Source organism: Stenella coeruleoalba, assembly GCF_951394435.1.
Source record: "Stenella coeruleoalba genome assembly, chromosome: 2".
Classification (NCBI taxonomy): domain Eukaryota; kingdom Metazoa; phylum Chordata; class Mammalia; order Artiodactyla; family Delphinidae; genus Stenella; species Stenella coeruleoalba.
The window spans coordinates 105,400,491-105,424,959 of NC_137147.1; the positions used below are offsets into that span (position 1 = coordinate 105,400,491).

Here is a 24,469-nt window from a genome sequence, read left to right on the forward strand (position 1 = left end):
CAACTAAGCCTGTGCGCCACAACTACTGAGCCTGCGCTCTAGAGCCCGCGAGCCACAACTACTGAAGCCCGTGCGCCTAGAGCCTGTGCTCCGCAACAAGAGAAGCCACCACAATGAGAAGCCCGCACACCACAACGAAGAGTGGCCCCCGCTCGCCGCAACTAGAGAAAGCCCACGTGCAGCAGCGAAGACCCAATTCAACCAAAAAAAAAAAAAAAAATTAATTAATTAATTAAAAAAATAAAATTCTTTCAACTTTGCTGTATGTTTGAAAATTTGCATAATAAAATATTGAGAAACAAAGATGACTAATTCAGAAAGAACATGCGTATTTACAATCCGAAGGTAACCACCATTAACATTGGAGTGTATATTATTTTCTTCCAGTTTCATTTCCAAGAAGATGTAGTTTTGTATAATTAAGATCTTACTACATAACATATTTATTTTCACATTTTTCACTCAGTATTGTATCACAGTTTTCTTTTGTCATAAAAAGTCTTCAGTGTGTAATTTTATAATTAAGGTACAATTTACACAGCTAGAATTCACACGCTTTAGCGCACAGTTCTGTGAGTTTTGACAAATGCATAGAGGCATGCAACCACCCCTCCAATCAAGAGGTGGAATAGTTCCATCATCCAGGGAAATTTCTCTGTGCCGTTTTGCCAGCACCTTGCCTCACATCCAGCCCCGGGCAGCTACGGATCTGTTTTTCAGAATATCGTTAAGGTGGAACCATAGAATAGGTAGCCTTCGAGTCTGGCTTCTTTCACTCAAGCACAATACATTTGAGATTCATCCATGTCATTTACAAGTACTGGTAATTTGTTCCTTTTTATTGATGAGTAGTATTGCATTGTAAGGATGTACATTAATATAATTTTTTTTTTTTTTGCGGTACGCGGGCCTCTCACTGTTGTGGCCTCTTCCGTTGCGGAGCACAGGCTCCGGACGCGCAGGCTCAGCGGCCATGGCTCACGGGCCCAGCTGCTCCCCGGCATGTGGGATCTTCCCGGACCGGGACACGAACCCATGTCCCCTGCATCGGCAGGCGGACTCTCAGCCACTGCGCCACCAGGGAAGCCCTAATATAATTTTAATGTTTGTAAGAAATCATCGTATATGGTAACCCGTTTTATTTATGCGTTCCCCTAATATTTGGATATTTAAGATGTTTTATTTTTTCACTATTATAAATGCCATTGTAATGAACATCATTTTTTTATAATTGTAACTATTTTTAAAAAAATTTTTGTTGGAGTATAGTTGATTTACAATGTTGGGTTAGTTTCAGGTGTACAGCAAAGTGAATCAGTTGTACATATACATAATGAACATCTTTATGCAAAATCATAGTCAATAATTTCTTTAGGTAGATTACTGGGAAGCGAATTACAGAGTATATTATAAATATTTTTAAAGCACTTATGACATTTTTTAAACCTTAAAAAGTTTTTCCTTGCATTTCTTTATGTGGTTCATAACCAGCTTGACTTAAAACTCCACTGGTGTTTATAATCCTTTCTCCCCCGCTTCTCTTTTTCAATATTGTCACCCCGTAGAGCTGACTCGAAGTTTCAGTGTCATCAGCGAGGCTTTGAAATTCTAAATGATGGAGACCAATCAGGAAACTTCCCTCTTCTTGGTGAAAATCTTGGAGGAACTGGACAGCAAGCAAAATACCGTTTCCTACCAGGACCTGTGCAAATCCCTGTGCACCCGTTTTGATCTGTCCCAGCTCTCCAAACTGAGAAGCGTCCTCTTCTACACGGCTTGTCTCGATCCCAATTTTCCAGCCACGTTATTCAAAGACAAGATGAAATGCACCGTGAACAACCAGCAATCGAAGAAAATCATGGTGGCGGCAGATATCGTGACGATATTCAACCTCATCCAGATGAACGGGGCTACAGCCAAAGAGAAGCTCCCCAGCGGCCGGCAGAAGATGCGCAAGAAGGAGGCGGCCTTTGACTTGGGCCGCTCGGACACGGAACTCTGCACCGCAGCCCAGTGTGAGTCCCTCAGCTGCGAGCTGAGCGACCAGCCTTTCAGCCGGGGCTACCCCACCCGCCAGTCTTCCAAATGCCGCAAGATGGACTGCAAGGACTGCCCGCAGTTTGTACCTGCCTCCGAGCCCAACTTCCTGCTGGGGGTCAGCAAAGATGTGAAAAACCGGGCGGCTTCCCTGGACAGGCTGCAGGCTCTGGCCCCCTACTCGGTGGCCAGCCCTCAGCCCTGCGAGATGCAGAGAACCTATTTCCCCATGAACATCGAGAGTGAGTCCATGTCCGATCAGGACTCCCTGCCCCTCACCCAGGGCATCAAGGAGACTTTCATCTCTAATGAGGAGCCCTTCGTGGTCCAGTCCTGCGTCCAGAAAAGGAACATCTTCAAAGAGGAGTTTCACAACCTGATGACTGTGTCCCCCGAGTTGGCCAGCCCCGCCAACAAGGCTGAGGGCGAGCGCGGGAAACCCCAGGGCCGCAAGGAGTCCCACAAGACACCCTTCCCCAATCACAGCTTTGAGATGCCCTACAACAGCCAGTACCTGAATCCCGAGTACTCCCCTGTTCCTGACAAAAGGCGGGCAAAGCACGAGAGCTTAGATGACCTTCAAGCCTCCACGTATTTTGGACCCACTCCAGTGATGGGGACCCAGGAGGCCAGGCGCTGTCCCGGGAGGCCGGGTAAGCAGACCCCCTGGCCGGCCAAAAGCTGGAGCCTAAACACTGAAGAAGTTCCTGACTTTGAACGGTCCTTTTTCAATAGAAATCCCTCCGAGGAGAAGCTCCGCTATCCAAATCCCAGCAGCCAGACCGCCAACTTCCCAACCCCAGACAGGCGCCCAGCTTACCTCATGCCGCAGGAGCAACAGCCAATGCTCCCCGTCGGCTACGCGGCCAAGCCAAACGGGCTCAAATCTAAAGAGATCTCGTCCTCCGTTGACCTGGAGAAGCATGAACCGGTCAAAAAGTTTAAAGACAAGAGCATTAGCTGCACCAGCAGGCAGCTCAGCTCAGACACCAGTAGCGTGGGCACCCAGACCGAGCAGCACGTCCTGGAGCCCAAGAAATGCAAAGACTTGTGTGCCTCTGGGCAGGGCAAGTACAGTGACAGGCACGCCATGAAGCAGTCAGATGACGACTCGGAGGTCGTCAGTGATGACATCAGTGACATTTTCCGATTTCTTGATGACATGAGCATCAGTGGCTCGACGGGAGTGATGCAGTCATCCTGCTACAACAGCACAGGATCTTTGTCCCAGCTTCACAAGTCGGACTGTGACAGTTCACCGGAGCACAACCTAACCAAAATCGCCAACGGGCTCCCCAGCAGCAAAGGAGAAAAGGGCAACCGGCCTGAAAACAGCCACCACTCGGAAGAGGAATTGAAGACCAGCGTGTGCAAACTGGTGCTCAGGATCGGTGAAATTGAACGGAAGCTCGAATCGCTGTCGGGTGTCCGCGAGGAGATCTCCCAGGTCCTGGGCAAGCTCAGTAAGCTGGATCAGAAGATACAGCAGCCCGAGAAGGTGAGTGTGCAGATAGATCTGAATTCCCTGACCAGCGAGGCTCCGTCCGATGAGAGCGCCTCTCCCCGGATGTTCCGTGCACACAATGGTTCCCACGGGCCCAAACTGGAGAACTCGGCCGACTGGTGCTCCTCAGACGCCAGCGGAAGCAACAGCGAAAGCCTTCGTGTCAAGGCGTTAAAAAAAAGCCTCTTCACCAGGCCATCCTCCAGGTCCCTGACGGAGGAAAACAGCGCCACAGAGTCCAAAATCGCCAGCATCTCCAATTCGCCCAGGGACTGGCGCACCATCACTTACACCAACCGCGTGGGCGTCGGAGAGGAGGATGTGAAAGACAGAGGCCCTGGGGAAAGTAAGGACTGGCATCGAAAATCTAAAGAGGTAATGCGCATGTAAGCTCGCGTAACTAGGCAGCAGCCTTACTATATAGCCCTGGTCTGTTCCCAAGCCTGGAAGCTTCCATTACACGAAAAAGAGGCCTGCCCTTCTTGTGCTCGTAATCCTTCCAGACCTTCCACGTTAGAGCAGAGAGGACAGCATAGCCTGGTGGTTGGTCCCGCCAAATTGTCCATCAGCCCGGAGGAGCACACGCTGCTGTGTTGCCGATGGGAGAAAGCATGGCTCAGATATTGGACTGGTGGTTCGAGACCTGATTTTCATAGAATGGGGAACATGGCAGAGTGGACAAGCATCACCAGGGATTTCTTCCCGTCCTTTCTGAAAGGGCAGGGTGCAGGCAAAGCAAAGGAGGGGAATGACTTAAAAGCGAGCTGGCTCCTATGCCCCTTTCATATACTTTGTGGCACGCGTGGTGTTCCTTTTTAAAAGTTTGAGTTTTTTTCATTTTAAGATCAATAGATGATTCGTAAGAAAAGAAGATAAATTAAGGAAATTATTCACAGTTCCACCGCCCAAGGATGGCAACTCTTAATATGATGTCTTTCTTTGCTTTTGAGGTTTTTTCCTACAGTTTTATGGGAACGTGAGCGTTTTTACCTTTATAGTCAGCATCTTTCTGTCAGTGCTGGAGTGAGCACACACACACATACTCACATTCTTTCTTCTTCTCGTCCCCTGCACTAGGGATGATTTGTTTCAGCGGTACTTGTGGCCGCTGTTTCTCCTTCTAAGTAGGTTCCATTGAACCCTTTCTGGCCAAAGTGATGCCATTTCAACTTGTTGCTCGTCTCAATTCCCTTCCCTGATTCCAAAGGTCAGTGGACAGACCACGGGGCCTCCTGAGGGCTCGGAGGACCAGTCATCAGAGAGGGAGTGAAGAGGTGTGGCTGCAGACGTTGAATACAGAGAAGGGGGCTGAGTCCCTCGAATGCCAAGAAGGGCAAGCTTAGAAAATGGAGCCCTAAGGAAGTTTTCAGGGTCCAAAGCAGGGAAAGAGAGTAAAATAAGAAGTGATTTTTTTCTGATCCCGAAGGAACCTCTGGTACCTGTGCCGGCCACTGTTCTCTTCGGTAGCCACTTACAACACGTGGTGTTGGACAGAAATCAGAATATATTATGGGCCGACACTCCGACGAGATGCCCAGCTGTGGGTCTTTTCCTCTGGTGCTGCTGTCGTGTCAATTAGCTGCTAGAGTCTGGCCAGGTTCCTGGAGCCCTGGGTCTTGGGGAGCATTGAAAATGGCCATTTAGAGCACGCCAGTGGTTTGACACTTCTGTAGATATATCAAGTTTAACTGAACTAGCCATGCGTCCAACCCATAAAATGTCAAAGCCCCCAGAAACCACCAGAAATAAGCTTGAGAAAGACCCCTTGAAATGCACAGCTCAAAGTTGCTAGTGTTTGGGGTGAGCGGTCTTCACTGGGCCTCCTTCTGTGACCTCCTTTCTGCCTCCCGATGTGTGGCTCTCACCATCCCTGGGCTGATGCCTGCCATGGTGGGGACCAACCCTGGGGCCCTTCTGAACTTTGCTCCCAAATCTCAAACTGCTGAAGGCCAGCTCCCCCAGATGTCTGCCGTGGGCTGAAATCTGCAGGTCCCAGCTAGATTTCCTGTTCCTTCAAAGCCAGGCTTCCCTCTCCCTGTACCCATTCTGGGGTCGCCATTCTAGCCATTCCCCAAACTGAAGGGGCGTCTCTCACCTCTGACTTCCCTCGTTGGCTCTCTCACGTCCAGCTGGGCTACTCGACCTGTGGATTTATCTTTTGTGATGTTTCTTTCCGCTTAAATCCACCCTCCCTCCCCCAAGTCCAGGCTCCTCCCACCTCCCACCTGGGCTTTGGGGGCACATTTGTAACTGGTCTCTCTCGCTCATCACCCCCCCACCTCTGCCGCCACTTCCATCTCATCCCATCCACCACTGCTATGCTCCCTTTCCTAAAACTCCACTCGGGGGTGTGCAGTGCGTCCTGTTCCCAACTCCTCCTTGACTCCCCTTTGCTCAGCAAGAAGTTTCAAGCCACTCAGCCCGGCCACTCAAAGCCTGGGCATGTCATGTCCTTCTCCCCAACAGGAGGGCTCCAGGTCACCTGGACCGGGCCCTTCTCCACCTTGATACGTCTGCCTGGTTTTCCTCAAAAGTGCCACCCTCTTTCACTCAGTCACTCGTTCAGCAAGTACTGATGAAGCATCTAGGATGGCCAGGCCCCATCCCACTGTCGAACCTTCACTCACGTGATTCCTCCATCCAAAGTTTCCTGTCCAGGGACTTCCCTGGGGGTCCAATGGTTAAGACTTCACCTTCCAATGCAGGGGGTGTGGGCTTGATACCTGGTCGGGGAGCTAAGATCCCACATGCCTCGTGGCCAAAAAATCAAAACATAAAACAGAAGCAATATTATAACAAATTCAATAAGGAGTTTAAAAATGGTCCACATCAAAAAAAAAAAAAAAGTGTCTTGTCCACGTCCTCGGTGCTGATCTAGACCCAGCTCCCCTCAAGGCCTCTTCATTCGTAAGCCTCTGAAAGCCTCCCAAGATCATTGCTGGTCTCTGATCGCCTGCCTTTCATCCTCTTTGTTCCGACAGAGTAGATACCAACCTTTATTTTAAAAGTATCTCAGGTATACATACCGACTGCCATGTTAGAACGCAAACGCCTCCACGGTAGGAGCAGGGAGGCAAGCGTGGGCAGCGGGTAACTTTCCATCTCAGAAGCGAGAACAAATTCAAATCCTGGCTCTGCCACTTCCTGGTTGTGTGACATTGGGCCAGTTCCTTAACCTCTCTAAGCTGAGTTTCCGCATCCACGGCGGGGAGTATAATGTTATAGCCTTACCGATGTTCTCGAGGAGCTGAAATGGCATATCGCGTGTTCAGCCCCGAGCACAGCAGGAGACGCGCACAGTCAGCCCTCAGTTCATTGTAGTTAGGATGCCTTGTTGTTATTATTGGCACCTGCCCTGCCCCCAGCTCGGCACGGGCCCTGCATGCCGTGGGAGCCCTCTGGGTGTTCGGTAGTGGTGATGAGCTGAATGAATAAACTCAGTGACACCTTTTAGAAGATACTTGGGTTTGATGAGCTAGAAAAGAAGAGGACACCTCACTTCCTTATTTGGATTTGGCCAAGTTTATCCTGCTTTCTCTGTAGCAGCATCAGCAGTCCTAATGGTTTGGAAGGGCTCCGAGTTATACTGTATTTGAGCAAGGGCCGATGGGTCTAGTTTGCTGGGAGCTGGGAGCGTGCTTCTGGTCCCCATCCACGTGTAGGATACGCACACTCCCACTCACACACGTTATCTCATCAGCTGCTCACACATAAACTCTCCCTTTCCTGACACCTGAGCCCATTCCCCACCTCTTGCTTATCCACACCGTCCCTCACTCATGTTCTTATGTTTCCTTTCTCTTTGTCTGTTGCTCACACCCACAGCTCTTCTGGCTCTCTGTTTCATGTGCACGACTCCATGATGTTGGGATCCATCCCTTTAAAAAGATTGGAGTGCCTTCTCCTTGGTGGTATGATTTTGCTGAGCGGGCGATTAAAAGGTGCTCACTGGGCTTTCCTGGTGGCGCAGTGGTTGAGAGTCCGCCTGCCGATGCAGGGGACACGGGTTCGTGCCCCGGTCCGGGAAGATCCCACATGCCGCGGAGCTGCTGGGCCCGTGAGCCATGGCCGCTGAGCCTGCGCTTCCGGAGCCTGTGCTCCGCAACGGGAGAGGCCACAATAGTGAGAGGCCCGCATACAGCAAAATAAATAAATAAATAAAAGGTGCTCACTATTGTGCCCTGCCTTCGGGGAACTCACAGTCCGGCGGAGGAGACAGACAGACAAACAGGCAGTTACAGTTCAGTGGGACAGTGCTGGCCGCGGGCTCTGTACACAGTCTGAAGGGTCACGTAGATGGGCGCTGACCCGGTCTTGGTCAGGGAGTACTTCTGGAGGACGTGACATCTATGTGGAGATCTGAGGGCCTCAAGGACTGAGAACGTAAGTGATGGCAGCTGTGTTGGGCACCTTCCTGCCTCCAAACTGTGGTCCACACTGTTCCCTTGTCTTGAAGGCCACGCAGAGGTCTCTGAAAATCACTAGAGGCTCCCACCACGTGCTTTCTGGCTTGGCTTCTTCCATCCAGAGAAGCAGTGTGGCATCAGTGGTTTCAGCCAGCTCCTAGGGGGAAGGACCCCATATCTTTTACTCCTCAGTACCAGGTAGAAATTGGTAAGAGAAAGAGGGGGCAGTGACTTCCCTGGCAGTCCAGGGATTAAGACTCTGCGCTTCCTTTGCAGGGGACGCAGGTTCGGTCCCTGGTCGAGGAACTAAGATCCCGCATGCCGCGTGGTGCGACAAAAAAAGGAAAAAAAAAGGGGGGGGGGTACTATGCAGTAGTTAAGCAAAGCTTCTCTGAAGCCAGATGATAGATTTAAATGCCAGCTCCTCCCGTTGGCAGCTGTGCACCTTGGGGTAAATTACTGAGTCTTTCTGGGCTCCATTTCCTTAGCTGAACAATGCGTGTTAATGATAGTAGTCATGGTATGAGGGTTAGATAAAATCATCTCTTCCTGGCATAGCAATGTTGGGTCGTTTGAGTATTATCAATGTCATAAGCTTTTCCTAGTAAATGTCCCCCAGTCCAGATATTCTTTCTATTTGCTTGTGAATAACTGCATGTTGCTACCCGGGCAGAGCCCGGTGATGCAAAGCTGGTGTCTGCCCACTGGCACTGTGGGCTGTCTGACGGCATCTGTGTCGCTCTCTGGACTCCTCTGTGCCCCTCTGCAGGCAGACAGGCAGTATGACATCCCCCCGCAGCACCGACTGCCCAAGCAGCCCAAAGACGGCTTCCTGGTGGAGCAGGTGTTCAGCCCTCACCCCTACCCCGCCTCCCTCAAGGCCCACATGAAGAACAACCCTCTGTACACAGACATGCGGCTGACGGAGCTGGCGGAGGTGAAGCGGGGCCAGCCTTCCTGGACCATCGAGGAGTATGCTCGCAACGCGGGCGAGAAGGGCAAGCTGACAGCCCTGGACCTGCAGGTGAGCCTCTCACTGCCCCGGGTGGGGGGAGCCCAGCCACACCCTGGCGGATGCAGGAATGGATAGCGGATGCCCTAACCGGCCCGCTCCCTCACCTTCAGCTCCCTGGGTCCCCACCGTGGAATTCGGAACCTGCATCACATCGTAGAGCAGAGATTGTTCGCAAGGAGATTGCTATTTCGCTTATGGCTTCGTAAACGTGTAGCAGTGGGAATGCTTGCTTGATTGATTGATCGACTTTGGCCATCCGATTTGCTAACGATACGTTTAAGACCCCATACCAAGTGCAGATTCTCGTATTTGCTCACAAGACCTCAGCCCAACTGTTTAATGAAACACAAGCTGATTTCTCCTTCCCCATGTAGCACGTGGGATAAAAGCATATTTGTGGGAGCCGAGCTATGGATTATGTTTCCATACGGAGCAGTCCCAGGTAAGCACCGTCCCCGGAAGCTCTGTGAATACAGTTGTGGCTGGAGGGCATGCTTTCCGTTCAACCACAGGCAGGGCTGGGTGTTGGCCACTTCCATTGTGGTGGGCAGTTCCACCTGGTTCCATCCATACTGCGTCTCTCTGTGTGTCCGCATCACCTCGGGAGCACAGGAAGCACCCTGCCCCCACCTGCCAGCTAGCTTGGTGGGCGGCGAGGCTATCATCCCAACGCCACCACTCACGTACGGGTCCCGGCAGGTCCACACCACTTAAAGGGCAGTTGGAGAGATGCCAGTGGGGGGGTGGTGGTAGGGCAGGGTCTCCCCTGAAATGGCCTCTCCCTAAAGCCAGGAGGGCTGCAGGAGGTGCCGTGCAGTGGCGAGAAAAGAAATGTGTTTTCCCGCAGTGTGTGGGTTCTAAGCCAGGCTCCTTTGCTGTGTGGCCTGGAATGTTCACCTGTTTGAGCTTTGGTTTCCTCACCTGTTAAATGTCCATAATAATATCTAACTTTCAGAGTCACTGTCAGAAATGAAAATAATGTATTTAAAGTACCTGGCATTAAGAAGGCACCGATAAGGCATTTTGGCGCTGTTGAAATGATGCTGAAATTGATCCACTCTGTATGGGACTTTTTTTTTTTTTTGCGGTACGCGGGCCTCTCACTGTTGTGGCCTCTCCCGTTGCGGAGCACAGGCTCCGGACGCGCAGGCTCAGCGGCCATGGCTCACGGGCCCAGCCTCTCCGCGGCGTGTGGGATCTTCCCGGACCGGGGCACGAACCCGTGTCCCCTGCATCGGCAGGCGGACCCTCAACCACTGCGCCACCAGGGAAGCCCCGTATGGGACTTTTTAATCACGGTCTCTCACGCAAGGCACAGTGGCCTGCAGGCGGGAGTGATGATGTTCATCTCAAGTTTATAAATGAGGAACTCGAGGCCCCGAGAAGCACAAGAACTTGCTGCAGGTCTGACAAGTCTAAATTCATAATGGACTATCTGGCAATAAGACTCCTGTACTTCCTCCTATGTTGCCTTTCCACCATGTCATTTTTCTGTTGATGACAGTATAGTAGAGCTTCATGTCACACAAATGACTGCAGTGACGTTTGTTTATGTTGGGCCCTAAATGACAGCAATTATGGCAAGGGACATCTCTGGCCAGATCTTGAGAGTCAAGTGGGTGGTGATATCAGGACCACCTCAGAGGTACTCCTGGCCCCTGTCACCTCCTGCATGTTTTGTCCCCATGCCAGCTGCACACCACTTGACCCTTCAGGCCACGTCCTCTCCTGTCACCATCTTGCTGGCAAGCAGTCTAGATAGGATTTGCTTCTCCTGCAGGAGGGTCCCAGTGCTCTGCTGTGGCTACCACACCGCAACCTGTGGGTATTAGGATGCCACGAGCTGCAGGCGAGTCACAAAAGGCCCAGAGGTGTGAATGGCTCACCTGGTGGAATAATCAATGTTTCACCAGTATCATGGGATGACCTTGACAGGAGCAGGTTAATTGGATGAGTCAAAGACTGAGAAACATCTTTTTAAAGTTTGGGAGGCAGAGTCTGGGAGATTTTGCTCCTACAGATACATGCAATTTTAAAGTGCCAATTTTTAGGAAGCGTAAAGGCAAAATTATAAAAACTAAAAGGTCTTTAGATTAGAGAGCTTTAGGTGACATCACTTAAAAATGCAAAGGATAGTGTATCTAGTCTCAAAAAAATATAAGACAGGAAAGAGTTCGATAGCCTTTCGAGGGTGTTTGCAGCAAAACAGAACAGGTATCAGGAAGGCAGAAGGTGAAGGCAGAAAGGCACCACCTTACTTGTTTTCATCGCTTTGCAGAGACCCAGGTACTGTCTTAGGGCAGCTTCCGCATCTGGACCATCTTCTTGGGGCCCCATGGCGTCAAGATGTAAATTTGCCATCTATGGCCACTTGAGGGTGCAGCAAAGGTACAGGCCCCGTTTCCATTTCCAGCGCTCAGCGGGAGTAATTAACAACCGAGGATGCCCCCTGTGTCCCACTGGGTGGCACGAGAGCTTGCGGTTATTGGAAAAAGTAATTAAAAATAATAGACTTCACAGGATGAATCCCAGCCCCTAAAGCATAGCTACCTATGAAAGGAAGCCAGTTTCCTTCTGTCTGAGCTGGAGGGAAAAAGACAAAATCTGATGTGTCGTTTACACACTGCTCACTCCTTGGCCCGCCTTGGGAATACCGGGAAGAAGAGGTGGTGTTTCAGCCTCCCTGGTCAGAGCCTGTCTCCAAAGTGTCAGAGCAGGGAGAGCTGCCCCTTCAGCCTTCCACCCAAACCCACCCAGCCCTGCAGACCAGTCCCCAGCTTAACATGCCCACCTGGCTCCCTGGCTCCCCTCTAGGGTACCCAGGGAAACAGACCGATCCCAAGTGCCCATGGAGGACAGAGCTGTGTTGGGCAAAGAGCTGCAGCCCAAGCATAAGGACACTTGTCCTAACAGCCGCAGCTGGGCAGTAGCAGAAGTGCCCTGGGCAACTCAGGGAGACCGTGGCTCCTGGGACTTAGCGGAAGTGCTGGAGTAGGAGCTTCTTGCAAAGTCTGAACAGGCAATCCTGCGTTTTAAGGACTCTTCCATCATGGAGCATGTCCTGTTTCTCATGGTGTGGGTCCTCGCAATGGCCAGCATTGCCTACCGCTCCTCCCCGCCCTTCCAGATAACATGAATAATTGGAAAAGTCTTTGAACATTGTGCCTCCGTGAGGAAGGGGACCTGGGAGGATTTCAGGGACCCCGAAGTCCCATTCTCTTTTCATTATGTAACGTTGTACAGAATATTCTAGAATATTGGCACACTCTTCTCTAAAGGGCCAGAGAGTAACTGCTTTAAGACTCTGCAGGCCTTACAGTCTCCATCACAACTGCTCAACTCTGCCAATAATTGTCTCGAGCAGCCATGGGCAACTTGTAAATGACTGGATATGACTGTGTTTCGACAAAATATTATTTTGGGACACGGAGATTTGATTTCATATGATTTTCACATACCGCTGACTATTGTTTTCCTTTTATTTTTTTTCAATGATTTAAAAATGTGAGAACCGTTCTTAACTGGTAGGCTGTACGAAGGCAGGTGCTGGGCTGTATCTGGCGCCTGGGCTGGAGTCTGCCGGCCCCTGTACTGGGAGGCCATTAGAAACAGGAGAGCAGGGACTTCCCTGGCGGTCCAGTGGGTAAGACTCCGTGCTCCCAATGCAGGGGGCCCGGGTTCTATCCCTGGTCAGGGACCTAAGATCCTGCGCGCCGCATGGCCAAAAAACAAAACAAAACAAGAACAAAACAGGAGATCAATAAAGCAGCCAGAGGAGTCCACGGCATGTGGGTCGTCCGCATCCCAGCAGGAAGCAGATGGCATACTCACGGGTGATGCGAGCGGGAAGGAGGGGACTCTTGGCGGAGGTGTAGGCAGGGTTTAGAGCCCGTGAAGCGCCCAGGGACCAGCATGAGGGAGAGGCTGTTGCTGCCCTTGGATCTGAAGGCCAAGGAAAGGGAGCTGTTTCTGAAACCCACCAAGACCCACAGCTGTGAGAGCAGGTACCTGATAGAACTGTGGCCCATCAGGGAGGGAGCAGGGGGACCTGTGCCCCACTGACTGAATCCACCTGGGATGTGTCCATATTGGCTGGTCTCCTGGGGGTACAGAGCAAGACAGAAAAGAACAGAGAATGGTTCTGAAAGGACAGGTGGAGAATGACTAATAGGGGTTAGAATAATCAATATTCCAATAACATAGTACATAGTGCGTGTGTGTGTGTGTGTGTGTGTGTGTGTGTGATATGTAACATGCCCACCTTTATGAGCATTAAACAATCTGAGAAAATCTTCAAAATGGATATCTTGCTTGTGTTTCAAAGATTCAGACGACCTCACTTGGAATTGCAATGTGTTGCTGCTTTTATGTGACAGTCACATTATTAAATGTTTGCCGTGAGATGAGAACACACTGCCTTTCTTTATGGAAATAGATCATAGCCATCCACGGGGAATGGGATTCCTGGGTGATAACAGGTGAACTATAATACTTCTCCTGCAGACAGGCACTAATCTCAGGGAGGCTGGGAGACAAATGGCAGTGGGTGGGGGTCTCTCCCACTGGGGACCCTGCACCTGGCCTGGGGGTGGCCTGCCCCTGGTCTGTAGACCTGGCCTGTGAGCAGTGGCCTGACAGATGTTTGAAATGGAAATATTTTTATGTTTTGTTTGACCTGCTTATCTGGGAGGTGCCTTTGATTGTTCAGTGAGGCTTTACTGAAGAACTGGGAACCGAATCAGAGCAGTACAATAGCCTTGCTTTAGGCACCTCTGTTCTTAGGGACCGTTAGTGGAGAATATTTTTCAGCGACTTTCCCTGCTTCCCATGCAGCAGGGCCAGCCTGTTCTTGGCCGTACACCCTTGAGGCGTAGAGGCTGGTTTCTCGGCCCTATTTTGCTTGCTCCCAGGAATTCCCTGGGTTTTCCTGTGTCAAGACCATTGTGACCTGTTTTTTTTTAAAATATTTATTTATTTATTTAGTTGCACTGTTAGTTGTGGCAGGCGGGCTCCTTAGTTGCAGCACATGGGCTCCTTAGTTGTGGCATACAAACTCTTAGTTGTGGCATGCATATGGGATCTAGTTCCCTGACCAGGGATCGAACCTTGGCCCCCTGCATTGGGAGCACAGAGTCTTATCCACTGCGCCACCAGGGAAGTCCCCCATCATGACCTTTGTAGTAGGAGAGGGGCAGGTACAATCTGGGATGTGCGGGAGCCCGAGTCCTTGGTGGTCCACCTCGGGAGGGGCTGGTGGGCAGCGTTGGGCTCCTCGGTCATCTCCCCTGCAAGTTGCAGACAGCCCTGAGATGCTTCAGGGGTGATGATTGTCGGAACGTCTTGAACCTGTTGCACGTATTCACCATATTTCTAACATCTTCTCTTCACTTTTAGACTCAAGAATCTTTAAACCCAAACAACTTAGAATACTGGATGGAAGATATTTATACTCCAGGCTACGACTCATTACTGAAAAGGAAAGAAGCCGAGTTCAGACGAGCCAAGGTCTGCAAGATCGCTGCTCTGATCGCTGCAGCGACGTGCACAGTCATCCTGGTCATCGTCGTGCCCATCTGCACGATGAAATCATGAGCCGCTGGACGCGCAACGTTGCCTACGGCTCATGACGACCGACGTCTCCCTCTGTAGTTTAAAATCACGTGCCAGTGGGGCCACGGTTTGTTGAAATAGAAATCACAGAGGCTTTTCTGCAAACACTGACGATGGCCTTCAGAAAGTATACATTCTAGAGAGAGATCTACCTACCTATTAGCTTTGACTTAATTCCATGGATGAATTTTAAGAGTGCAATATCTTTTCCTACCAAAAGAATGTAATGGACTACCAGTAGATACAAACTGAATTCCAAGCAAAAAAAACAGAGGAAGATTAATTGGTTGGATTCTTTCCATTTTGATGAACTTTCATGGCGGGGAATATGTTATAGAGGAGATGGTTAATCCATGCCTTTTTTAGGGAAGCTAAGGGAGATAGCAAGATGAGAATAAAAAAAAAAAAAGCATGGGTTCTCTTTCCCTTAATGTTCTTAGACCATCGCTGGCAAAGAAACAGGGTATGTATCCATAAAGGGGGTTACTTCTCTGCTGACTTTTATCAAGGGCTACCGACTTTTCATTCTTGCCCTTCTGTCATCATTACAGTCTTCACTGCACATCTTCATGGCAACGTTCTGGACCTTCTTCCTGGTGCCCCGGGTAGGAAGGTGCTGGACTGTCAAATCAGGCATGGCGTGAAGTGTGCTCTCTGCTCCATAGGCCAAGGTATTCAGGCCAGGAGACCTTCCTGTGCCCACCTCAAGGCGTGGGAGAGTTGCTTGCTCACGACGTACGATCGATATCGGAAAGTCACGGCATCCCAAAGGGTCTCCCATTCTTGCTCTGGTGTGTGGCTCCTCTCAATCTTCTGTCTCCTGGTGGTACCCGTTGCTCTGCTTCTCACACATGAGTTGAAGAATTTGGAACTTGTCCTTGTGCCTTGAAGAGTAGAGACAATGGCTGGACCTTCACATTCTAACTATAAGCCACGGTTTCCGTGCACCACTAATACCAACCATTTCCAACGGCTTTAAACATTTTTTGAAAGCTTGTCAATAATACGACAAAGGCTGTGAGGTATTCTCAACTACCCCAACACCTACTCCAGAGTTTTGAATACTTGTCAGCTGTGCAAAAAAAAAAAAATGATCTATTTAACCGTTTATCTATCTATAATGTCTATCTAAATACCTAAGTTTGGTTTATTGTCATCTCTGTTAAATAACTTGAGAGCAAGGTTTCTCCAGTGTAAGGAAGCCGTTGTAATTTCATTAGAATTTGATCTCAGTTTCCGCCTGCTGAATGGTGCTTTGACATAATTGGACGGAAAGAATCCTTTTCGGCATTTGATCCTACTGTCTTGTTACAGGTTAAAGGAAAACGATTGACAGAAACTAGCTACCTTAATTCTTCTGAGAACAAGGTGGATTATAAATAAATGCTGGTGGTAAGAATCATCACTCTGGATGATATAATGCACTCCGGAAAGAGAGGTTTGGGAAGCATCTCAGATTTTAAAGCAATAGGCGTTCAGCTTCCATCCTAAAATCTTCCAAATAATGCTTAGCTTGTTGGGTCGAATCCTATTGTTCACTGTAAAGGGTAGTCAGAACATTTCATGTTGTTAATAAATAAGGGATGGATGCTTTCATCTGTAGTGAACCTTCGTTTTTAGACGTCTTCATGTCACCTATTTCTAGTCTCACGTGTATGTACAGATTTTCAGCTAGGTGACTGCAATTTAAGCCTTAGTATGGAAAACTGAGGATTTATCACTGAAAATGAAAAAATATATATATTACTGTCTACTGTCAGAATTTTAGTCTTTTGGTGCTCTGTTTGGGGTTGGGCACATTCAGTAAGGTTGTTTCTTTCACCCCAAAAGGGATTCTAGATGAATACCCTCGGGAGTTGGGTGTTGCCATCCCAGCTCTCCTCCCAACCAGTACGGCTCTAGAACACATCCCAGTCCTGCCACTGTCACCTTTATCACAGGTTAAGCCACGAGAGCAGCAGAGATGGGTTGTTCCCAATCTCTTGCTCTATGATTGGCAGAGAAGTGGAGATGCAGTTACCCAGGATAAGAAAAATGTGTCAAATCCCTTTCGGACTCCTTCATTTGCCAGGTAGGATCATGGTGGATGGACCAAACCACTATTGCCACTGCCCTTGGGTGAATCTATTCCTAATGGGCCCTGTTGGGGCCATGTGCCTAGCTCCGTAGGGAGGGCATGATTAGAAGCCCCACCCCACGCATGGAAGAGAAGGGACTCTGTAGAATTTTCTTCTACTATTTTCATATCTGGAGAGGTTGTGAAAGAAATTTAATCTTGCTCTAAGTCCAGTGTAGCTTTAAAATTCAGCTCAGCATCGTTGCCACGTAATGGAAACATCCAGACCCGATAATACCCCTGGGAAACCACACAGTGGTGGCCCAAAGGCAAGGTGGTTTCCTCTGGAAAGGGATTATCCACGGCTTGAACCCTGATGGAGGCTTGGGGCCTTGGAATCTAGATAAGGTGAAGTTCACAGTTGGGTCCTTTCTCTGCATTGATCCCAAGCTTGTTACACCTTCTTTCCCTGGACCCCAGACTCACTCCAGTTCCTCCATCCTGTTTGCAGAAAGGGTCAAGACCAGAGTCTGGCCGGGAAGGAAGCATCTACCCATCCCTCTAACACCTGCCTCTAATCTCCTGCTGCTGTGAGCTCCCTGGAGGTGACATAGGGACTGGCCTGACTTCTGTAGTGGGCGCCAACTTCTACCACGCTCTCTGGCATTTTCACGTGAAGTATGATTTCTTGTGCCGAAACCAAAAATCACTACACTATCAAAACTCACTTCATTTCTCTTGCATTAAAAAAATGAACAATCAGATGTCGTTAAGGGATTGTTCTGAAATTAGATCTCTTTAGCCAATGATTAAAGTTGGAATCATTTCATCCTCTTTTTCATTCTGAATTTGCTTGGAACACAGCCTTGCAGAGAAGCAAAAAAATTTCCCAGCTCACAGTTTTCAGATATTTTACGCCAGTATCCTCTCCTTTAAACGGAAAATACAAGTCAAGCAAATCATACTTATGTCACCCATTACTAGCTGATCATAAATTGTTAGTATCTTAGGGCATGTAGCTACGTAGTTGGTATCTGCAAGGCTAGCTTGATAGATGTGCCAGAACTCACTGTTCTGAATGTGCCGTAAGTTCTGACACCCTTATTGGAATCAAGGCAGTGCTGTTTTGGTTTACAGTTTATCAATCTAAGAGCAATGGCACCTCGTTTTCTTAACAAAAAAAGCTCTGCCAATAGTAAATGATTCTGTTAAGTGGTATCAAAATGTGTGAATGTTGAAATTCAACATGCTTCATATTATAACCAACCTGCAAGAATATTGTGGTCGACTGTGTGAATACCAAATCAGAGTAGACTGTATATTGTACTTTGGAAATTTGTATTTAAAGGCAAAAATATTAGGAATAGTTGGTATACTTGGGGAAAAGGGTATTACATATTTATTAAGTAACAATGAGAAATGCAACAAACTTCCTTATTTATGCCTTATGAGTAAAGGGGTGTGAAGTATTAGGTGAAGTTTTATGCGCAAGACTCTAAAGGAATGGGTATCCGTGAAGGCAGGGACTCGTCTTTTCTATGTTTGTTCTGAAAAGCTCTCGGCACACTCTTGGTGCTTAATCATTGTTATATAATACCAATCACTAAGCACATTTTTAGATCTTTTTTCAAATGGCTTGTGTAAAATTTGGTTAATGTATAATGGTTGGTTTGAAGCATCTGCCTCTCCAAATATAATCGAAAATAAACTGAAACCTGATAAAAGAGCATGCCGTGAGATTTTATTCTACGCGTGAATTATAAGTTGTCAGTTTCACGCACAGATCGTAAGCGTCCAGCTTGATGCTTCTTCACAAAGGGAACACGTCCGTGTAATCAGCACCCAGATCAAAGACCAGAACATTCAAGCACCCCAGAAACCTCCCTCAGGCCCCCTTCCAGCGAAAACTTGCAAAGAAGAACTGTCCTGACTTTTAAAGGCACGTGTTAGTTTTGCCTGTTAAAGCTCTGTGTGAATGTGTTTCATGCAGTGTGTCCTCTTTTGTGTCACTCAACATGATGTTGTGAAAAACATTCATGCTGTGGTGTGTGGATGTAGTTTTCTCATTCCCATTGCACTGATTGTGAATATAGCACGATTTATTTATTCATTCCACAGTTGATGGACATTTGGGTGGCTTCCAGTTTGGGGCTGTGAATATGCTTGTATGTGCATTTCTGTAATGGGTATACCTGGGAGCAAAACTGCTGGATCATGAGATGTGCTTATGTTTTGCTTTAGTAGACACTGCCAAGAAGATTTTGAACATGGTTCTACCAACCTACAGCCCCATCAGCAGTATATATGGGAGTTCCACGGGCTCTGCATCCTATGAAACAATTGATACTGTCTGTCTCTCATCTGAGCCATTCTGCTCGGTGTGTAGTGGTATCTCATTGTGTATCTAATTTGCGTTTTTCTGGTCACTAATAAGACTTGCTACCTTTTTGTATGTTTATTGACCATTTAGATCTCATATTTTGTGGAGTGCCTGTCCACATTTCTGCCAGTTTCTATTAGGTTTTTGTCTTTTTCTTATTGATTTGTAGACATTCTGTACAAATTCTGGAAATGAGTCATTTGTCAGATATACATTATAAATACGATTTTCCACTCTGTGAGCTACATTTTCTACTCTTTTAACGGTGCCTTTTTGATCAATGGAAGTTCTCTATTTTAACATAAAATTATTTTATCATTTTCTTCTTATGATTGGCAATTTGAGTCCTGTTTGAGAAATCTATGCAGACTCCAATGTCATGAAGATGCTGTATACTTTCTTTAAGAAGCTTTATTTTATTTTTCATGGTTAGATCTGTACTCCTTTTTTTAAATTTTTTTTTATATTTTTAACCTTTTATTTTATATTGGAGTATAGTTGATTAATAATGTTATGTTAGTTTTAGGTGTACAGCAAAGTGATTCGGTTATACATATACATGTATCTATTCTTTTTCAAATTTTTTTTTCCATTTAGGTTGTTACATAGTATTGAGCAGAGTTCCCTGTGCTATACAGTAAGTCCTTGTTGGTTATCCATTTTAAATACAGCAGTGTGTACATGTCAATCCCACACTCCGTATCCCTTCCCCCCACCTTTCCCTGCTGGTAACCATAAGTTCGTTCTCTAAGTCTGTGAGTCTGTTTCTGTTTTGTAAGTAAGTTCATTTGCATCATTTCTTTTTAGATTCCGCATGTAAGCGATATCATACGATGTTTCTCTTTCTCAGACTGACTTCGGAGAGAAACAATCTCTTCTCTCTTCTGTATGACAATCTCTAGGTCCATCCATGTTGCAGCAAATGGCATTATTAATAATGTGCTCTTCTTGGGGGGACTCCCCTGGCACAGTGGCTGAGAATCTGCCTGCCAATGCAGGGGACACGGGTTCGAGCCCTGGTCCGGGAAGATCCCACATGCCACGGAGCAACTAAGCCCGTGTGCCACAACTACTGAGCCTGCGCTCTAGAACCCGCGAGCCACAGCTACTGAAGCCCACACGCCTAGAGCCCGTGCTCCTCAACAAGAGAAGCCACAGCAATGAGAAGCCCACGTACTGCAACGAAGAGTAGCCCCCACTCGCCACAGCTAGAGAACGCCTCCGCGCAGCAACAAAGACCCAACACAGCCAAAAATAAATAAATAAATATATTTTAAAAAAATAATGTACTCTTTCTGGAATTGATATTTATACCTGCTATGAGGTAGGGGGTTAAGATACGTTTCTTTCCCATTTGTATATCCATTGATTGGTGCTATTTATTAGAAAATTCATCTTTCCCCCTTTGACATTAGTCTGTTGAAAGTATATATGGTTTCCTGGACTTTTTATTCTGCTCCATTTGTCCCGTCATCTGTTCTTGTGTAAGCACAACATCGACATAATTTTTTCAACCCTGAGACGTTAGGCATTCCTCGCCATGAAGTAAATGAATGATAGCTTACTTGGGCAGAAGCCTGAGCTAGTGAAATCATACCATGGAGGATGGTGAAGAGAGAATTCACCCAGCTTCTTTTATGTCATCCTGCCACTCACAAACATCACTGAGTTCCCAGCTTGAGTCATTAAAGAAAAGTGATTAAACATGAGTCACGGCACTTTGGCAAAAGCAATTAATATCTTGACACCTAAACACGGAAAGAGGTCTCTGACGAGACCTTGGAGAACGTTAGAGAGACTATACCATGCTGGGTATAAGAATGCTTTTTAGTTTTATGATAAAATATTAATTCAGACCCACAAATCCAAAGTTTGCATACAGATGGACTGGACCTGGATTGAATTTTGCCTAAGTATTCTGAAAAAATGAATTAAGAAAACAATATAAGTAATTTTTCTTTTTTTTTTTTTGCGGTATGCGGGCCTCTCACTGTTGTGACCACTCCCGTTGCGGAGCACAGGCTCCGGACGCGCAGGCTCAGCGGCCATGGCTCACGGGCCCAGCCGCTCCGCGGTATGTGGGATCCTCCTGGACCGGGGCACGAACCCGTATCCCCTGCATCGGCAGGCGGACTCAACCACTGCGCCACCAGGGAAGCCCCAATCTTTTTTTTTTTTATATTGTCACTTTCAATTTTATTCATCGCTAAAAGGATGATAGTTGGAGGTCCAGGGATGCCCCACGGCACTGGCGTGAAATAGCAATGCTTTCTTCTCAATAGCTTCACTACCCGCCCAGCTGCCAAGAACCACGTGATGGTAAGAATTTCCCACCAAACGCTGCCAGCCATAGTAAAAAAATAGAGTACCATTAAAAGCATGGTACAGGCTTTATTATGAGATCCTTGTGTCACTGTGGAAGCCTTATACTGTGCAGGGCTAGATGCATTGCAGCCTACTCGGTCCTCAAGCAAAAACACAATAAAGAAAATTAATGATACCATCATGTAGCAGACTGCATAAAATATAATAGGTCTTTCAGGATAATGGAATCTTGTTACATCAATCAAAAAAGTTAAAAAAGTAAATAATGTGGCAGAGAGGCAAATGATTGAAATCAATCCTATGAAATACGGAGCAAATGAAAGTTCTTCTCTCCTAAAGTATATGTTTGGACAAGGAGGTGAACAATCACACACGTGTGAAAAAGAATAGCCAAGATCAGGATCAATTTTCAACTCTCGGGGACACCGAACACCATAGTCCCTCTGCACTGCCACCGGGGCTCCGTCAGTAGGATCTCCAGCTAAATTCACATCCACAAGTCGAGGATACGGCTCATCACAATCTGGGAACCTACTGCATTCCATATCTCCAGGCCAAGGAACACCAAACATCTCCATGAGCTTCAAACACTCTGTAAGCCCTCTGACAGAGCCTAGGGCAGGGAAGTGTGACATGTCCGTATTCCATACAAATAAAAGCATAGAGTGCACAAATGGCCGGAAATCTCGAGAACAATCGAAATTCACCCCAGGGTGGAATGGCTTCATCGCTAAAGCTGCTGTCTGTTGGTCATAATGTTCAGAAGATTAGGCATGAAGGTGGTATTATAAGGCAAATCTTGGCACATCCTGAAGGTAATAGGTTCACAAGAAAACAAACTGTGTCCACCTATATGCCCCACACACAAAGTCAAGGGCCACAGAATGAAGACGACCCAACTCATAGCCACGCTTCCTCGACTGAATGAGATTCAGATGATCAGGCCTCCTCAATATGTATTTTAGATCTTTATACACGTGCAGGCCTCAGCTTGAAAGTACTTCTATCTTACTGTTAAGTTCTTCAAACAGATACTCTTTGCAGCGTCAGGGGTCTGTTAGCTTGCTCTCACAAAAGGCATTTGTTTTTGGTTTCACAATATGGGAAAATGACGTCATCTTGCCTCTTCTTTTCATTTTATCACATAGGGCACCACCTGGCCCACATATCAAGTTGATCAACCACATTCGCAAACCACAGATTCCATCTTAGGAGAAGAGCTATTTCTTCCTTTGACTGAAATATCTCACACCTCGGGGCCAGGCTCCTGGGGGCCTGCAGCGCCGGCCGGGGGTGGCCGCGGGTCCGTCACGTACATGGAGAGAACAAGGACCGCCGGCAAGCACGCACGGACCACTATAACTAATCTTGTAGAAGAAAATGTTTATTCTCCCTAAGACGACAAATCAATTGCAATATGCCATTGTACGTCATTTTAATCCTACATTAATTTAGAGTCCTCCCCCCAGGTACTAGCAAAAGTCAATACTTGGTTAATATTGGATGTACCTTTTTAAAAAGCATACACCACTTCCTTCCTCTAGAATTCAGGCTTGGCCATAGCTGCCCTTGGCTTTCTCCAGGGTGAGCCTGAATTATTGAGATTTTGCTGTACCTGGAATTGGTTTATGTCTTCACTACTCCTTGTATCGGAAAGAAGAGGGAGAAGGTACATATGACGTCACATAGAAGTGATAGTGTGTTACGTGAAAAATATACCCGTCTCCAAAATCAGGAAAACTTTGGAGTTCCTGGCTGGAACCAGCCACCGCACTTCAACTCACACAAACACTGTTGCTTTGCTGTCTCAAAATTGACTTCAACTTGTAGCAGTTTTTGAAATTCCCTGAAGATTCATTACATCCTGGACATAAAATTATTGTTAGGAATCAGTAGTGCGAGTGTGGCTAGAAAGGATAAAAAAAAGACATGATGAGGAGGACCAGGGGAGGTTGGAGGTTCAAGGTTCTGGGGAGGGGAAGATTTGAAGGGTCAAAATAAGAGATAATGATGATCGAGCGCTTGTTACATGGGAAACACCCAGCGTGCATTACCTCATGTAGCTCTCAAAACCACCGCCCAGTATGGCAGGTGCTCCTTGGGGCCCCATTTCACAGATGATGAAACTGAGGCCTGGAGAGGGAATATGAGTGACCCAAGGTGGCACAGCTGGTGAGTGGCTGAGCTGGGATTGGAAGTCAGGCCTGTGCTCTGGCCACGCACTACTCCACCCTTACCCCCAGCTGAAGGGGGCGGTGCTGGTACCAGCACCAGGAGGCCTGGAGGGGATGCAATTGAATTGGGCACAGCAGACCCCAGGGAAGCCATGAGCAAGTGTCATTTAAAGAGACTGGAGGTGGAGTAGGTGGACAGCTCATTGTGATGTGCAGGAGAGGAGGAAGCAGGAGCTGAAGAGCAATATTGTAAATATTGTATTAATACAGTAAGTCCCCTAGATACGAATCTTCAAGTTGCAAACTTTCAAAGATGTGAACATGGGCTTCCCTGGTGCCGCAGTGGTTGAGAGTCCACCTGCCGATGCAGGGGACACGGGTTCGTGCCCCGGTCCGGGAAGATCCCACATGCCGCGGAGCGGCTGGACCCGTGAGCCATGGCCGCTGAGCCTGGGTGTCCGGAGCCTGTGCTCCGCAACGGGAGGGGCCACAACAGTGAGAGGCCCGCGCACCGCAAAAAAAAAAAAAAAAAAGATGTGAACATGCATTTGCGTGTCCAACCACCTAAGTTAGTTCACGTGTCTGGCATACATTGTCACGTGCGTGCATCCTCTACAAGTGGTTGTGCTTTTGTGTACTTTACTGTACAGTAATGTATAGAGCACAGTAGTACCGTACCAGTAAAAAATAGAAGTGTTAATTTCTTTGGTACTAGTGCAGAACTTCTTGGAATATGCAACCTTAGAATAAAATATTTCAGGACTTCCCTGGTGGTCCAATGGTTAAGACTTCACCTTCCGATGCAGGGGTTGTGGGTTCAATCCCTGGTCCAGGAGCTAAGATCCCACATGCCTTGTGGCCAGAAAACCAAAACATAAAACAGAAGCAATATTGTAACAAATTCAATAAAGACATTAAAAATTATATTTCAAGCCCATAAAATAATTTCACTCTGAAGAATT

At 47.6% G+C, this 24,469-nt stretch overlaps 1 protein-coding gene and 1 pseudogene across 6 annotated transcripts in view; one reads left to right on the top strand and one right to left on the bottom strand.

Moving 5' to 3' along the window:
* MINAR1 (membrane integral NOTCH2 associated receptor 1) overlaps positions 1-19,590 on the top strand; it is a 42,531-nt gene extending 22,941 nt beyond the window's left edge. For 2 of the 5 annotated variants that reach the window (XM_079911963.1, XM_079911961.1), the window contains exons 2-4: positions 1,566-3,916; positions 8,717-8,971; positions 14,357-19,590. In XM_079911963.1, the coding sequence (XP_079768089.1) occupies positions 1,613-3,916; positions 8,717-8,971; positions 14,357-14,554 (2,757 nt within the window). In that variant the 5' untranslated portion in view covers positions 1,566-1,612 and the 3' untranslated portion in view covers positions 14,555-19,590. Of the gene's footprint in view, positions 1-1,558; positions 3,917-8,716; positions 8,972-9,336; positions 9,405-14,356 lie in introns of those variants that run through there. The other 3 variants (XR_013826942.1, XM_079911964.1, XM_079911962.1) reach the window with 3 other exon arrangements.
* A 1,128-nt stretch (positions 19,591-20,718) lies between these two features.
* Positions 20,719-22,237, bottom strand: LOC307182356 (frizzled-3-like; annotated as a pseudogene). Its single transcript has 2 exons — positions 21,143-22,237; positions 20,719-20,756 (listed from the first exon to the last, which is right to left on the bottom strand). The product of its transcript is annotated as a frizzled-3-like (transcript).
* Positions 22,238-24,469: the final 2,232 nt, after the last annotated feature.